Source organism: Melanotaenia boesemani, chromosome 16 (assembly GCF_017639745.1).
Source record: "Melanotaenia boesemani isolate fMelBoe1 chromosome 16, fMelBoe1.pri, whole genome shotgun sequence".
In the NCBI taxonomy this organism is placed as follows: Eukaryota; Metazoa; Chordata; class Actinopteri; order Atheriniformes; family Melanotaeniidae; genus Melanotaenia; species Melanotaenia boesemani.
The window spans coordinates 32,347,189-32,363,626 of NC_055697.1; the positions used below are offsets into that span (position 1 = coordinate 32,347,189).

The window sequence follows — 16,438 nt, forward strand, 5'->3', positions numbered from 1 at the left end:
TGCCCTCTGTTGGGATCAGGATAATCCTGGTTTTTTGGATCAAAGTTATCGGGATTCTGCTCAAAAGTTCTGAACAACCCAAACTGAGGGTTTTATCTGGATAAGAACCAGGACTGGATTACGTCATCCAAGTAGACTTTGCAATCCGGATTTCCCTTTTGAACAACCCATTTTCAAGATTTGATCCTATCTGATAACCAAAATCCGATCGGATTACATTTGAACGACCACCGGTGGGGCTCAGTGGTAGAGTGGTCGTTTTGTAGCCCGAGGGTTGCCGGTTCAATCCTGGCCTGGAAAACTGTCCCTGAGCAAGACGCCAACCCCAAATTGCTCCTGATGGGTTGTGGTCGAGCGCCTTGGCAGCTTCTGCCATCAGCGTGTGAATGTGTGTGTGAATGGGTGAATATGATGTATAATAAAGCCCTTTGGGTATCGTTTCAAGTACAGTAAAGCGCTTTATCAGTACACACTATTTAGCATTTATTCATAGCAGCACACGCTGCAGCTTCTCTCTCTCCGAATGAAACAGGGTTTTTCTTTGTTTTTGTACGTTTTCGTCACGTCTACCCATCTTCAAGTCGACATACAGTTGTGACATTCTGCTCAATGTCGACAGGACCCCTTCTTGCAAGTTAAACTCCACACAAGTAGAAGAGCTACGAGGCTGCGGTCTGCTCCAGAGGCCTGCTTCATCACCGAGCCCTGCACCTCACCCACAGTGGAGGCGACACAAGCAGCATGAGAGGAAGGAGAAGAGGCAAGCGCGGCGGTATCCGAGCTAGGCTAGCAGCTAGCCCACACGAGCTGGCTATTCCCATCACCATGCTGGCCAACATACGTTCTTTGGACAACAAACTGGACTTAGAAGGCTGTGAGAGAGTGCTGTGTTTATGTGTTTACAGAAACTTGTCTCAATAACAACACCACAGACCATGCCATTCAGCTCAAGCGGCTAACCTGCTATCAGGCAGGCAGAGTTCTCGCTGAGGAATGGAAGACATGGCGCAGGGAGTCTGTGTTTACATCAACAATGCCTGGTGTCGCCATGCTGCTGTGGTCTGCAAACACATCTCGCTATCAGTGGAGTTTATGGTCATGAAGTGCCAACCATTCCAACTTCCAAGGGAGTTTACAGCTATACTGCTCGTTGCTGTTCACTTTCCTCCCAGTGGAAATGAACTGTATCAGCAGACAGCCCACCCTGATGCCGTTCCTATCTTAGTAGGGGATTTCAACCACGCAGACCCAAAGAGTGTGTTTCCAAAACTACACAAACACATAGACTTTCCACATGGAACACATGAAAACAACACACTGGAACAGGTTTACACCGCCCAGAGAGGAACTTACAAGGCCCTTCCTCTCCCACACCTCCGCACCTCTGACCACATCACTGTCATACTAATGCCAGCATAGTTCTCAAAGAGGTACGTGTGGCCGGAAGGGTCCCTGGAGGTACTTAAGGACTGGTTTAACGCCTCAGACTGGAGTGTGTTTAAACATGGTGCCCCCTGCAATAACAACAACACAGAGCTCCAGGAGTACGCAGATATGGTCACTGCCTACATGACCAAGTGCACTGATGATGTAACCATACCCAGGACGCTATGGCTGACAGGGGAGGTCCACAGGCTGCTGAAGGCTGAGAACGCTGCCTTCAGAGCAGGAGATGAGGAGGGCCTGAGGACAGCAAGGGCCAACCTATCATGCGGCATCAGAGAGGAAAGAAGCAGGACTCCAGGAGGAAAGCTCATCACTTCAGAGACGGCAGAGACACACAGAGCCTGTGGCGAATTATGCAGACCATCATGGACTACAAGCACCCATTGCAGACCTGTGACAGCTCCACCTCTCTGCTAAATGAGCTAAATGACTTCTTCCCTCGTTTTGACGCACACAAAAGCACACCTGTACAGAAGTCTCCACCCCCTCCTGGCGAACAGGTGTTGACGCTGTCCCCAGAGAGTGTGAGGACATTCAGCAGGATCAAAGCTCCAAAGCTTCTGGTCCTGATAACATACCTGGTCGTGTGCTGAGGGACTGTGCCAGGGAGCTCATAGATGTCTTCATGGACATCTTCAACATCTGGCTGAGCCAGGCTGTTGTCCCGATGTGCCTCAAAACCACCACTGTCATCCCTGTCCCGAAGAAGTCGTCGCCCTCCTGTTTCCAAGACTACCGTCCGGTAGCCCTCACTCCCGTTCTCATGAAGTGCTTCGAAGGGCTAGTATTGACACACATAAAGTCTGTCCTCCCTGGACCCCTTCCAGTTTGCATATCGGTCTATCCGCTTGACTGACGATGCCATCTCCACAGCCCTCCACACAGCCCTCACACATGTGGACACAAAGACTCTTATGTCAGAATGCTGTTCATAGACTTCAGTTCATCATTCAACACAATCGTCCCCCGACAGCTCATTCTAAAACTGGACCAGCTGGGAATTAACACCTCACTGTTCAACTGGCTGCTGGACTTCCTGACCGGGAGACCACAGGCAGTTCAGGTCGGCAGGAACACATCCAGCATCACCACAATGAACACGAGTCCCTCAAGGATGTGTGCTGACCCCCTCCTCTTCACTCTGCTGACCCACGACTGCACACCGTCACACAGCTCCAACCTCCTCATCAGGTTTGCAGATGACACGACTGTGCTGGGTCTCATCAGCAACGAGGATGAGCCAAACTACAGGAGCGAGGTGAGCCGCCTGGCCCTGTAGTGGGAATACAACAATTTCTCTCTGAACGTGGAGATGATGATGGAGATGGTTGTGGACTTCAGGAGAACGGCCCCCAGCCTGCACCTCTGACCATCAATAGTGCTACGGTGGAGGGAGTGAGCAGCACCAGATCTTGGGTGTGCACATCACAGACACCTCTCCTGGACCATCACCACCACATCACTGGCCAAGAAAGCCAACCAGCACCCCTACATCCTCCCTCCGCAACCTGAAGAAAGCTGGAGCCCCGTCCCCATCATGTGCATCTTTTACAGCGGCACCATGGAGAGTGTCCTGACCAGCGGCATCACCGTGTGGTACGGCGCCTGCTCCACGGCCTGTAGGAATACCCTCCAACGCATTGTGAGAGCAGCTGAGAAGATCGTTGGTGCCTTTTCCCCCCTCCCTGCAAACATCTCCACCTCTCCTCACCTGTAAAGCCCTCTACATGGAGAGAGAACCCACCCATCAGTCAGAACAGCTTCTTCAGCCTGCTGCCATCAGGAAAGAGACTGCGGGCCAGGACCAGGACCAGCAGACTGAAGGACAGCTTGGTCCACCAGGCCGTCAGGATGCTGAACTCTCTCCCTGCTCTGCCCCCTCTCCACCCACCCTGGACTTTGATGCTCCCCATCAACATATATTGTACTGACTGTAATTTGCTTCGTCTTTTTATTATCCTGTTTTATTTACTTAGTGATGGTACTTGTTTTGTTTTGTTCATTCATCACAACGAGGTTTGAGAGAACCATAATTTCAATTCTGTTTGTCCTGTACATTCTGCAGAATCAATAATAAAGCTGACTTTGACTTTATACAGGTCAACATCATCCATCCATCCATCCATCCACATATCACCCATCCATCCATCCATCCATCCATCCATCATCCATATATCATCCATCCATCCATCCATTCTATTCTATTCTATTCTACAGTCATTTAGCAGAAGCTTTTATCCAAAGCGACTTACATTTGAGAGTAAGAACAACACTTCAAACAAGATGGACATCATAATTAAGTGATAGTCAGACCGCTTTTGAGTCCAGGTGGACCAGGTGCTGTCATGTAGTGCTAGTGCAGTGCATATAATTTTTTTTTTTTTTTTTTATTCATTTTATTTAAATACAAGATCACGATTTCATCACACAATATCAACTTGGGCATAAGTGCAGCAGCTTCTTCAGTACTTGGTTGAGCCAAAAAGCTGGACAAATCTTTCTAACTCATTTAGTTAAGCTAAATGTGGAAATGCTCCTTAAACAACGGAGTCTTTAGCTTGCTTTTAAAAGTGGATAAGGACTCTGCGGATCGGACGGAGTTTGGTAGATGGTTCCACCACCGGGGAACAACAGAGGAGAAGAGTCTAGCTACTGATGTGGCGCCACCTTGTGGTGGGAGCACTAGGCGTCTTTCACTGGCAGAGCGTAACTGTGGAGAGGGAGTGTAGCTCTGGATTAAGGAGTGGAGGTAGACCGGAGCCGTTTGGGTTATTGTTTTGTAAGCCAGAAGCAGAGCTTTGAATTTGATGCACTGCAACTGGAAGCCAGTGGAGAGCGATTAGCAGCGGAGTGACATGAGCTCTTTTGGGCTGGTTGAAGACCAGACGTGCTGCTGCGTTCTGGATCATCTGCAGAGGTTTAACTGAGCATGCAGGCAGGCCAGCCAGTAAGGAGTTGCAGTAGTCAATACATGAAATGACCAGAGCCTAGACCAGGAGCTGGGTCATGTGTTCAGTCAGGTAGGGTCTGATCCTCCTGATATTGTAGAGAGCAAATCGGCAAGACCGGGAAACCGAGGCAACATGGTCCTTAAAGGTCAGCTGGTTGTCTACCATGACACCAAGATTCCTGGTAGAATATGTAGGCACTAGTGTGATTGAGTCAAGCTGCACACTTATCTGTGGCGGTAAAGAAGGACTGGCTGGAAAGACAATAAGCTCAGTCTTGGACAGATTTAGCTGAAGGTGGCGATCCTTCATCCATGTGGAGATATCAGCAAGGCATGCTGATATTCGCATTGAGACGGTTGTGTCATCAGGTGGGAAAGAAAGGAAAAGCTGAGTGTCATCTGCATAGCAGTGGTAGGAGAAACCATGAGAGCTAATGATGCACCGAGTGAGGAGGTGTATAGTGAAAAGAGAAGAGGGCCGAGCACCGAGCCCTGAGGCACCCCTGTTGTCAGCCCATGTGATCTGGACACGCCCCCTCGCCAAGATACTTTGAATGATCTCCCTGTGAGGTAGGACGTAAACCACGAGAGGATAGATCCTGAGATTCCAAGCTCCAAGAGTTTGGAGAACAGTATATGATGGTTGACCGTCCATCCATCCATCCATCCATCCATCCATCCATCCATCCATCCATCCATCCATCCATCATGTGGAACCTAGAACACAGATTTGGGAGGGATCCTGTCAGACAGACCAGAACCAGAACCGGTCCCAGCCTGGTTCTGTCAGAGAACCAGAATATTCAAAGTTTGAATCAGAACCACTTTTTTGTCCTGTGGTCTTCCAGAAGCTTCCATCTTGATATTAAAGAGAAGATCAGCCTTTCCTGAAGGTAAAGACCAATCAGCTTACCTGTTTTGGTTTAGGTAATACCTCACCTGTGCTGCCAGACTCGGTTAGTTTCTCAGATGGTTCCACTTATTGGCATCATGGTTTCAGAGAGAACTGATCCTGATTGGCTGCTCAGCAGGAGAATCTATAATTTTAATCACTTAGTGACGTCTCTCCTTGGTTTTCATCTCCGCCTCCATCCTCCTCTTCCTCTGCCAACATCAAATCTTTGAATATTTTACATCACAATCCTGCTGATTGATCGTGATTGTACTTGATTGATTTTTGTAAATTTGGTCTCATATTTGAAACTGAACCAACATTTCTTGTCTGGTTTTTCAGATGTAGATGAGGAGGAAGTTGCTGCTTTGACGGACCTGGACATCCCCACCATCCCTCCCGTCCCGAATGATCCCATGCCACCCGTCCATAATGATCCCACCCCTCCTGTTCTGAACTACCCCACCCCTCCAGTCCCCCACATGATGGACCTGGTCATGTCCCAGCTGAAGCCGCTCCTGGATGGCTTCAAACATTCTCTGGAGAACCTGAATGAGCAGGTGGGGAATCTGGCCCAGGACGTGGAGCAGCTGAAGGCTGGATGGAGGCTAGAGGAGCCTAGACGTGATGACGGAGCAGAGGAGGTCCTGGAAGCCAAACTGGACGAAGTGCTTCAGCAAGTTGGGGCAGTCCAGAGGCAGATGGAGGTTCACCGCTCCAACATGGAGAACCAGCTGCACTCCCAGCATGCAATGATGCATTACAATCTCACCATCTTCAAGACAGATGTGGACATGAAGCTGAAGCGCCACCAGAAGATGCTGCAGGTCAGACTTGTTTCGATCCACAGATCAAAGGTTCTGATAATAAAATACTCGGTTTAGGACCAATCAGAACCCTCCCTCTGTTTGATCTCAGGTCAGCCTGCAGGCCATGAACGCCACGCTGACTGAGCTGAAGTTGGATCAAGAACAGCTCCATGAAGACGAGCCAGAGAATCATCTCCCCACCCCGCCACCACCGCTGCACCCATCAGAGACGACGGCGCTCTGGGAGGCCATCACACGGCTGGACAATATGGTGGTCAACAACACAGTAAAGGTGGGTCCAATCAGAACACAGTGAATACATCCGGACTGATGTTCCCGTTTTAAACACAACTGTATTCTTTGCCTGCCAGTATTTCGCTCCCTGCTGTGAGGTGCTGGATTGTTTCAGGGGCCTCTTTGCACAACCTGCACCTCAGCTCCTGTCTGGTGCGGTAGACCTGAGATCCTGCCTGGTGTGGTAAACCTGAGATCCTGCCTGGTACGGTAGATCTGGGATCCTGCCTGGTGCGGTAGACCTGAGATCCTGCCTGGTGCGGTAGATCTGGGATCCTGCCTGGTGTAGTAAACCTGAGATCCTGCCTGGTACGGTAGATCTGGGATCCTGCCTGGTGCGGTAGATCTGGGATCCTGCCTGGTGCGGTAGATCTGGGATCCTGCCTGGTGCGGTAGATCTGGGATCCTGCCTGGTGTGGTAGACCTGAGTTCCTGCCTGGTACGGTAGATCTGGGATCCTGCCTGGTGTGGTAAACCTGTGATCCTGCACTAGTCCTCTGCCTCCATCTTTGTGCCTAGTGTATCCACATTTACTCAGGCAGTAGTTTTCTCCATGATGCTTCTTTCTCCTCAGCACAACGTTGCCTTGTTTGCAGAATTCCTCATCGTATTCTTCGTACAGTTGTAAGAAAACTTCTTGCGCCCATAGGATGAATTAACTGGTGTCTTTTTGTCAGTGGTTGCCATGGTAACCCCTGGTTACCAGACTTGACGGAACCAACTAAAAATTCCAGCTGATCTGGGACCAAAACCTTTTTAAACTCAGAGTTTATTGAACCTGATTTGTGGAATGGGCCCATGGATAAGGATCAGGATGAGGTTTCAGAGTCTGAACCTGACTTGGTTAAAACAGGAATCACGTTGCAGGTGTGTTTCTGTGCAGGTGGACGGGCTGATGGAGGACATGGAGGTGACATCAGCTGATGTCCAGCAGCTGTCACAGCACCTGAAGCAGCTGGAGCAGCAGATCAACCAGACGGCTCGGAACAGCCAGGTCCTGTTCATGGAGACAGGGCTGGAGGTGGAGGACTCCAAGGTGAAGGTGCTGAGGCAGGTGGAGGAGCTGGCGGGGAACCTGACGCAGCACAAGCAGGCGCTGCAGGAGACAGAGTCGGACGTGGACTACCTGTTCAACACTATCTACAAACACAACTCGTCCACAGACTGCAACTGCAAAGACCTGAAGGTCGCTGTGGTGAACCTGGAGAGGGGCGTGGCCAATGTGACGATGCTGGCCAAAGAGAACAGACTGACTCTGGATGACATCAGCGAGGTGGGGCCGTGGGGCGGAGCCAGCGAGTGGGAGCCAGCAGTGGAGGACCTGCGGCACAAACTGCAGCTGGTGAGATCACAGCTGATAACTGTAAACATTTACTAGGAAGAAAACACAACTAAGGAGTTCTGTCCTGCAGGTGGAGGAGTGTCTGACCTTGGAGCAGAACAAAACCAGGTCTCTTGAACAGAACCTGACCCAGCTGGGCGGCTCAGTGTCAGTTCTGCAGGAGACGGACAAGAAGCTGAAGCTGGACATAAGAGTCCTGTCTGAGTCCTTCCGCGCTCTGCTTAAGGACGCTGTCCGACACAGCGAGGTGCTGCAGCTCCTAATGGGGGAGGAGGTGCTGGAGTTCCTGGAGTGGCCCCTCCAGGACCAGGAGGCCCACTCCATCCCGGCTCTGAAGGAGCATATCAGGATCCTGCAGGAGCAGCTGGGAAGCCACAGTGAGAGGAGACCTGCAGGGATTAACACCTCAGGCAGAAACAACACAGTATAGAATTAAACCAGGGGTCTCCAAAGTCGGTCCTCAACTCCTACAGGTTTTCCATGTTTCCCTGCTCCAACACACCTGATGTGGAAGTAATTTTAATGCATATGGTCATCACTCATATTTATTCATATAATAACCACACGTGTAATCATTTTTCTTTATTCATATATTACATTTATTCATTTATTACATTACATTTTCATAATGTGTATTTTCCTTTTACAGAACATTGAAGTTATTGTGCATTAAAATTACTTCCACACTGACTTAAACTAGGGAGTCATGGAGCAGATCTTCAAAGGCTGTTGGCTCCATTTCATTTGAGTCAGGTGTGCTGGAACAGGAAAACATGGCAAACCTGCAGGATTGTGGCCATCGAGGACCAACTTTGACCACCCAGTTTAATTCTGTAATTTGTGAATATGCAGGAGTTTAAATAAAGTTGTTTTTTGTTTTAAACAGAAACTGTGTTATTTCTGCCTGAGGTGTGAATCCCTGCAGTTTACTGCACACTGATGATCGGAATGACAGTTCAAATAAGTCTAATTTCTCCTTCTTTCATCCTTTCTGTCCTCAGGAGACATGGATGAGGTTCCCGCTGCTGACCAGCCCTCCTCCTCCTCCCACCACCTCCCAGTCTGGCTGCCTGGTGCCATGAGGAGGAGCGAAGGTGGAGTTCCAGCGAGGGAGCGCCAGTTGCTCCACCTCCACCCTGAGGGGAGGCAGCATGCTGGAGACGGCGGCGACCTGTGGAACCTGAAGAAGATGGTGGAGAAGCTGGAGCAGAGACTGATCCAGCTGGAGGAGACCCCCTGCTCCTGCAACAGCACAGTCACCCAGCAGGAGGTGCCCACCGCAGAGCTGCAGGAGGAGGTGATGTGGCTGAAGAGAGGGCTGGAGGAACATCTGAGAGTGTTCAAGCATGTGTTCAGTAACGCCGACGTGTTGGTGGCGTCTGACGCCACACTGGAGCTCGATAAGCTGTGGCAGCTGATGAAGAAGAAGGACGAGAAGAAAGGAGGAGGAGGAGGAAAAGGACAAAAAGGAGCAGAAGGGAGGCGGCGCATCAGGAGGGAGGCAACAGGTAAGTCCAAACTCAGAGAGCTTTTCATGTTGCACTCCTCTCCAGGTACGGCTCACACCTGCCATCACCTCCTTTTCTCCCCAGGTGCAAACGTCCCCTCCAGCCAATCAGGCGTCTCTTTGCTGTTTGTGGCCAGATCTCCTCGGATTGCCTCCAACGCCGCCGTCACTTTCCAGCCGTCTCTGAACAGGGGTCAGTTTTACTCCAATGCTGGTGTCTTTACAGCTCCAGAGGATGGGATCTACCTGTTCATCATCACCTTGGACCTAAGGCCAGGCCCCGCCCACGTGGTCCTGAAAACAGGGGACAACAGGGGGGGAGCTCCGGTGTCTCTGCAGCGGGAGGATGTGATGGAGGCGGGGCCTGGCACTGGTGTGGGCCTCAAGCTGCTGAAGGAGGGGGAAGAAGTGAGACTGGAACTGAGGAGAGGAGAGTGGGTGGAGTCAGAGGACAACGTGTTTGTAGGGCTGCTGCTGCACCCAACCACCTGAGGGCGCCGTGGACCAATCAGGTGCAGGGAAGAATCCAGCGAGCAGAGTCAGATGTCTGCTGGATTCACAGAGGGCGGAGTTTTTACCTCTGAAGAGAGAAGAAGAAACTCAAAAACAAAAAATGACTTTGAATGCTTTTTTTTTTATTAACGTAATTTAAACAAACTGGATCATCTTATCGTGATGCAGAAAATATTTTACTCCTCATTACCTGGAAACAAAATATGAAACTATTTAATTTAATCTGCACATTTAACTCAATGTTTAAGTAAAAGTTTGCATGGAAACAAGACATTTTTTTAACACTGCCCGTCGAAAACAAAGTCCCACTCTCTAAAATCTTTCTATAACGGAACATCTTTTCTACTAGCAGGAAACGTGTGCTTCAGTCAGTGAATTTTATTTTGTGATTATTCATCTTTTTGTTAGCCTGAAAAAAATTAATAATCATGATGGTTCTCCCTGAGGTACCAAGGAATCCTTGATTGAAATGAAATGGAAAATTCCCACATATGATAGAATATCCAAGATATTCTTAGAGATGAAAGGAATTCCTGAAGAAGAGCTGTCTGAATGTAGCCCACACTGCCCCCTTCAGGTGACTCCACACAGCAGTTTACCTGAGAAGTCAGTCGTTTGTTTGGGGAGAAACAGAAACATGTCAGAGAAAATTTTTCACACATTAGCAGACGTTTACTTAAAGCTTTTAGCTTTCTTCACATCTTCTAAATGTAAATGTGTTTTTACTGGTGGGAAAAAACAAACACTGAGATCCTCTGGACGTCCACCATCTGTGTAGGAGGACGAGAACCAGTCATTTATTTATAGAAATTCATTTCTATTTATTTAGTAAATGGTAAAAGCTGATGTCCAAGAATGTTATCTTCATTTCAGCCCAATTATAATCCAGCAAAAACTAATCCATCATATGATCCAACCTCCATCAGAACCAGGACCAGGAAGGAAAACCTCCATCAGAACCAGGACCAGGAAGGAAAACCTCCATCTGAACCAGGAAGGAAAACTTCCATCAGGACCAGGACCAGGAAGGAAAACCTCTATCAGAACTAGGTCCAGGAAGGAAAACCTCCATCAGGACCAGGAAGGAAAACCTCCATCAGAACCAGAACCAGGAAGGAAAACCTCCATCAGGACCAGGACCAGGAAGGAAAACCTCTATCAGAACTAGGTCCAGGAAGGAAAACCTCCATCAGGACCAGGAAGGAAAACTTCCATCAGAACCAGTACCAGGAAGGAAAACCTCCATCAGGACCAGGACCAGGAAGGAAAACCTCCATCAGGACCAGGACCAGGAAGGAAAACCTCTATCAGAACTAGGTCCAGGAAGGAAAACCTCCATCAGGACCAGGAAGGAAAACTTCCATCAGAACCAGAACCAGGAAGGAAAACCTCCATCAGGACCAGGACCAGGAAGGAAAACCTCCATCAGAACCAGAACCAGGAAGGAAAACCTCCATCAGGACCAGGACCAGGAAGGAAAACCTCTATCAGAACTAGGTCCAGGAAGGAAAACCTCCATCAGGACCAGGAAGGAAAACCTCCATCAGAACCAGAACCAGGAAGGAAAACCTCCATCAGGACCAGGACCAGGAAGGAAAACCTCCATCAGGACCAGGACCAGGAAGGAAAACCTCTATCAGAACTAGGTCCAGGAAGGAAAACCTCCATCAGGACCAGGAAGGAAAACTTCCATCAGAACCAGAACCAGGAAGGAAAACCTCCATCAGGACCAGGACCAGGAAGGAAAACCTCCATCAGGACCAGGACCAGGAAGGAAAACCTCTATCAGAACTAGGTCCAGGAAGGAAAACTTCCATCAGAACCAGAACCAGGAAGGAAAACCTCCATCAGGACCAGGACCAGGAAGGAAAACCTCCATCAGAACCAGAACCAGGAAGGAAAACCTCCATCAGGACCAGGACCAGGAAGGAAAACCTCTATCAGAACTAGGTCCAGGAAAGAAAACCTCCATCTGAACCAGAACCAGGAAGGAAAACCTCCATCAGGATCAGAACCAGGAAGGAAAACCTCCATCAGGACCAGAACCAGGAAGGAAAACCTCCATCAGGACCAGAACCAGGAAGGACGGCCATCTTCCTGACCCGTGGGGTGGAGAGGACAGGAAAAAGGGTGAACCAGCAGCAGAACTAATCCAGGGATTCTTAATGAGAAAGAAGAGAAACACACATGAATGAACAACAACAACGTCATGTATTTCTACATTTAGAGTAAAGAGAGGAGAGAGGAGCCCAGTGCATCATGGGATGTTCCCCAGCAGCCTCAGCCTATAGCAGCAGGACTACGGGATGGATCAGGGTCACCAAGCCAGACCTGCTATAAGATTTATCAGAAAGGAAAGTTTGTAGATGAAGGTAGAGAAGCGGTCTGATACCTGAAGCCACACTGGGAGCCGGTTCCACAGGGAGGTCCGATGACTGAAGGCTCTGCTTGCAGGACCCTTGCTGCAGCATTCTGGATCAGAATAATTCTGGGACAGAACAATAAATCAGGAATTATAGTAGAATCTGGAAGGAACAAATCCATGGACTAGTTTTCCTGCATCACTCTGAGACAAGATGGTTCTCATTTTGGGAATATTATGGAGGTGGTTCTGGAAACCTGTTTTATATGTCAGTCAAAGGACAGACCCTGGTCCAGGTAAACTCCAAGGTTGCTCACAGGAAGCCAAGGTTATTAAACCATCCAGAGTAATTCCATCATCTCAATTAAGGAGAAAATTTTAATACTCAACTAAAAATTGTTCACTCTAAAAAGAAAAAAAAAAGAAAAGAAAAAAAGGGAAATGACATCTTGTTTTAAAGTTTTTCTCGGACTGAACTCCTGATGTTGAAATTTAGTTGTTTTTTTTTTTTTAACTCAGGATTTTTTTTTAAAATCATTAATAAAATGAAAATCCATCATTCGCTGCATCCAGGTCATAACTGAACCAACAAACCGCCCTAAGACGAGGAGTCTGTACTCTGTGATGCTGCAGCGCCCCCTGTGGTCCATGCTGGAATTAATGAGGTGCTAAACCAGTTCCACATCCTGACTGGAGACTTATTAAAGAATGAGTTGTCGTCGGTTAAGGGGTTTGACTCAGTGTGGAGAACTTTTGTTGGTTTTGGTCTGATCCACCTTCATGTCACTCGCCCTTTGTCAAAATGTTGGAACCAATTCTGCTTCGCGTGAGCAGAGGAGTTAAAGTCCAAACTTTTACAGCAGAGACATAAACGCAGCATCTGAAGGAAGTTTTTTTTTTTTTTTTTTTGTAAATACATTTTATTTGAGTTAAACATGAATTAATGTAAACGAACAGCCACACTTCTGAGCGCATTTGTAACTGCATCGTTTTTGTTTCAGAAATCTGATGTTTAATTCGGATTTTAAAGTTCAATGATAATCACAGCTTCTGGACCAGTGTTTTCATCCTCCAGAGATAAACTTCATCCAAAACGGCTGTTATTCTTCATCATTTCCGTCTCATCATTCAATCAGATGCTGATACAAAAACACACTGAAAGGTTTTCGGTATGGCAAAGCAAAAGGGTCAAAAGTCATCCTGACGATCTGTGGTCTCAGCTGCTTTGTGTTAGCATGTCAAAGCTAATGCAGAGTTCTGCTTTCTGACCTGTTAACATTACTTCTGCTGCTTGAAGCTGAATTTGTCCCAGAAATGTCTTAAACTTCTGCTTCTTCTGTTCATGTTATCTTTTTTACAAATAATTCTCTACCTTTAATGATGTTGTTTGACTCATATTTGTTTAAATATTTGAACTGTAAGTGTTTTTGGATGAAATGTTTTAAGATTTATTAGATTCCTGTTTCCCTGTCTTAAAGCTAAGCTAAATTAAGCTAAATGTGCCCTGAAAGGTTACAGAAAGAGGAGAAAATATTTGTAAAATCACCTGTATATGGAATATTTCTAAAGCTTCGGTATAATTATGTAAAAACACACAGAGCAGTTAATATTTAAATAAAAGACGAGCTGATTAAACCTGGAGTAGAAACTGGGTTGAAAGTTGGTCGATCTCATGTTTAAATACTAAAAATCTCTCTGCAGCTCTCAGGTGTGCATCAGTCTAGGAAGGTTATCAGGTCATTTCCAAACTACCAGGCTGCAGCTATGTGGGTACTCATGGCTCTCTAGGATAAGCCGGGCCGACATGCAGGTAGTTTCCTTTATCCCTGGTTTCTGTTTTAATGGGTAACAAAAAGATTGATAAATGTTCAGAAAAGCCAGATTCACCCAAAACATTTTATAAATTTACCACATCTTGTGTTCATTCCTCATCAGCCTCAGCCTTCCCAGAATAACACCTGGACAGGTAATGTTTTTAGTACATTGAAGCTAGCTTTGCTAAATGTCAGATCTTTATCTGGAAAAACATTTTAATCAATGATTTAAAGCAGAATTTAAATTTTTTGTATTTACCAGAAAGCTGGTTAGACAGAGAAAATGACTGGGTTGCTCTTACAGTCCTAAAAACCTGCATGAGCAAACCAAAATAACCTGTGGAGCTCCCCAAGGCTCCATCCTGGAGCCACTGCTGTTCAACATCTACATGCTGCCACTCGCTCACATTATGGAAACAACTAAACATGTTACCAGTTATGCTGATGACACACATCTACATAACCATCTCACCAGGAGACTACAGTCCGATCCAAACTCTGATCAACTGCATGGACCAGATTAAAGATCAGATGTGCCAGAACTTCCTTCAGTTAAATGAAGAAAACTGAAATAACAAATTTTGGAGCCAAAGAAAGAAAGATTAAAAGTCAATTCTCAGCTTCAAACAGTAAAGTTCAAAACTATCAACCAAGCCAGAAACCTGGGAGTAGCCCTGGACTCAGACCTGGATTTTAGGTGGTTAACATAGGGACAGCCGTTCAGTGTAGTAAAATAGTAAAAGTAATAGTAATAGTAGTAAAAGTAAAAATAAAAACATGACATTATCATGTCCCCACGAAATAAACCCCCAAACAAATCCAATAACAAACACAAAGTTTTCAATTCTTATTCATCACTGCATAATCAGAAAAGAATCTGACAAAAACATAAATTTCTAAAGACTGCATCCCTCTACACGACCCATCCGTCCGTCCTTCTTACCACTATTTAGACTAAGAACTCAGGACTGGGTTGGGCCGGTACCTCCCCACAGGGCTAAGGTGCGTCATTAACATCGTCAGAGAGAGGGACGATCCGCCTGGTCACAATGCTATTCAGGAAAAACATGCATGTATTATGTTACATGCTCCTGGTGGTTCCTCTCACAAGGCAGCAAACCGTCTCTTCTACCTGTTCTTCACATGGCCAGCAGTGCGCATTGATTTACATGCTGGAAATCCGGATTTCATGATTCAGAATAATGGGATTTTGGATCAGGGTGATCAAATCCTATTTTGCTTTGAACAACTGGGGTAAAGTTATGCCGGATTATGTGATCCGCCACCCCGAAAAAATGGATTACGAAATCCAGGTTGCTTTTATCCAGGTTTTCATTTTTGGGACAACCGGCCCTTAAAGAACATCTGGAGGATTAAAGGACTGATGACTCAGCAGGATTTAGAAAAACTGGTCCATGCATTGATCTTTAGTTGACTGGACTACTGTAATGCTGTTCTCACAGGTCTCCCTACAAAGTCCATCAGACACCTGCAGTTAGTCCAGAATGCTGCTGCTCCAGTCCTCACTAAAACCAGGAAGTAGATCCTAGAACTCCAGTCCTCGCTAAGACCAGGAAAGTAGATCCTAGAACTCCAGTCCTCACTAAAACCAGGAAGTAGATCCTAGAACTCCAGTCCTCGCTAAGACCAGGAAAGTAGATCCTAGAACTCCAGTCCTCGCTAAGACCAGGGAAGTAGATCCTAGAACTCCAGTCCTCACTAAAACCAGGAAGCAGATCCTAGAACTCCAGTCCTCGCTAAGACCAGGAAAGTAGATCCTAGAACTCCAGTCCTCGCTAAGACCAGGGAAGTAGATCCTAGAACTCCAGTCCTCACTAAGACCAGGGAAGTAGATCCTAGAACTCCAGTCCTCACTAAGACCAGGGAAGTTGATCCTAGAACTCTAGTTCTCACTAAGACCAGGGAAGTAGATCCTAGAACTCCAGTTCTCACTAAGACCAGGGAAGTAGATCCTAGAACTCCAGTCCTCAGATCTTCAAACTGGCTTCCTGCTGTTAGTTAACAAAGACCTGAATGGTTTAGGACCAAAACCCATTCAGGATCTTCTGGTTCTTATGAAGCAACCAGATCCCTCAGGTCATCAGGGTCAGGGTCACTTTCTGTTCCCAGAGTCAGAACTAAACGTGGAGAGGCAGCTTTTATGCTCCTCACATGTGGAACAAACTCCCAGAAACCTGCAGGTCTGCTGACTCAGCAGTTTTACATCGAGGTCAAAAACTTTATTTGCTGCCTTTTATTAGAACAGCTGTTAATTCCCCACAATGGAACTTTATTTCTGGCTTTTTAAATCTATTTTATTTGAGCTTTTTCTGTTTTTTCTTTCTTTTATTGCTTCCTGCACCCGTTGTAATAATTTTAATGTTTTATGTAAAGCACTTGTCTTGTACATGAAATGTGCTATAAAAATCACACAGGAGATCCGGCACGGTGCTGGAATACTTTAGCTCTGTTCATATTACAGTTTAAGGTTGATGTGGTGGATCAAGCA

The 16,438-nt window shown here is 46.9% G+C and overlaps 1 protein-coding gene across 2 annotated transcripts in view; it reads left to right on the plus strand.

The window, feature by feature from the left end:
* mmrn2a (multimerin 2a) overlaps nucleotides 1-10,599 on the plus strand; it is a 35,168-nt gene extending 24,569 nt beyond the window's left edge. Inside the window, exons 6-11 of one of the 2 annotated variants that reach the window (XM_042009745.1) lie at nucleotides 5,631-6,115; nucleotides 6,207-6,389; nucleotides 7,275-7,733; nucleotides 7,804-8,143; nucleotides 8,735-9,241; nucleotides 9,326-10,599. In XM_042009745.1, coding sequence (XP_041865679.1) covers nucleotides 5,631-6,115; nucleotides 6,207-6,389; nucleotides 7,275-7,733; nucleotides 7,804-8,143; nucleotides 8,735-9,241; nucleotides 9,326-9,732 — 2,381 coding nt within the window. In that variant the 3' untranslated portion in view covers nucleotides 9,733-10,599. The remainder of the gene's footprint in view (nucleotides 1-5,630; nucleotides 6,116-6,206; nucleotides 6,390-7,274; nucleotides 7,734-7,803; nucleotides 8,144-8,734; nucleotides 9,242-9,325) is intronic. The other variant, XM_042009746.1, reaches the window with a different exon arrangement.
* The last annotated feature ends 5,839 nt before the right edge of the window (nucleotides 10,600-16,438 follow it).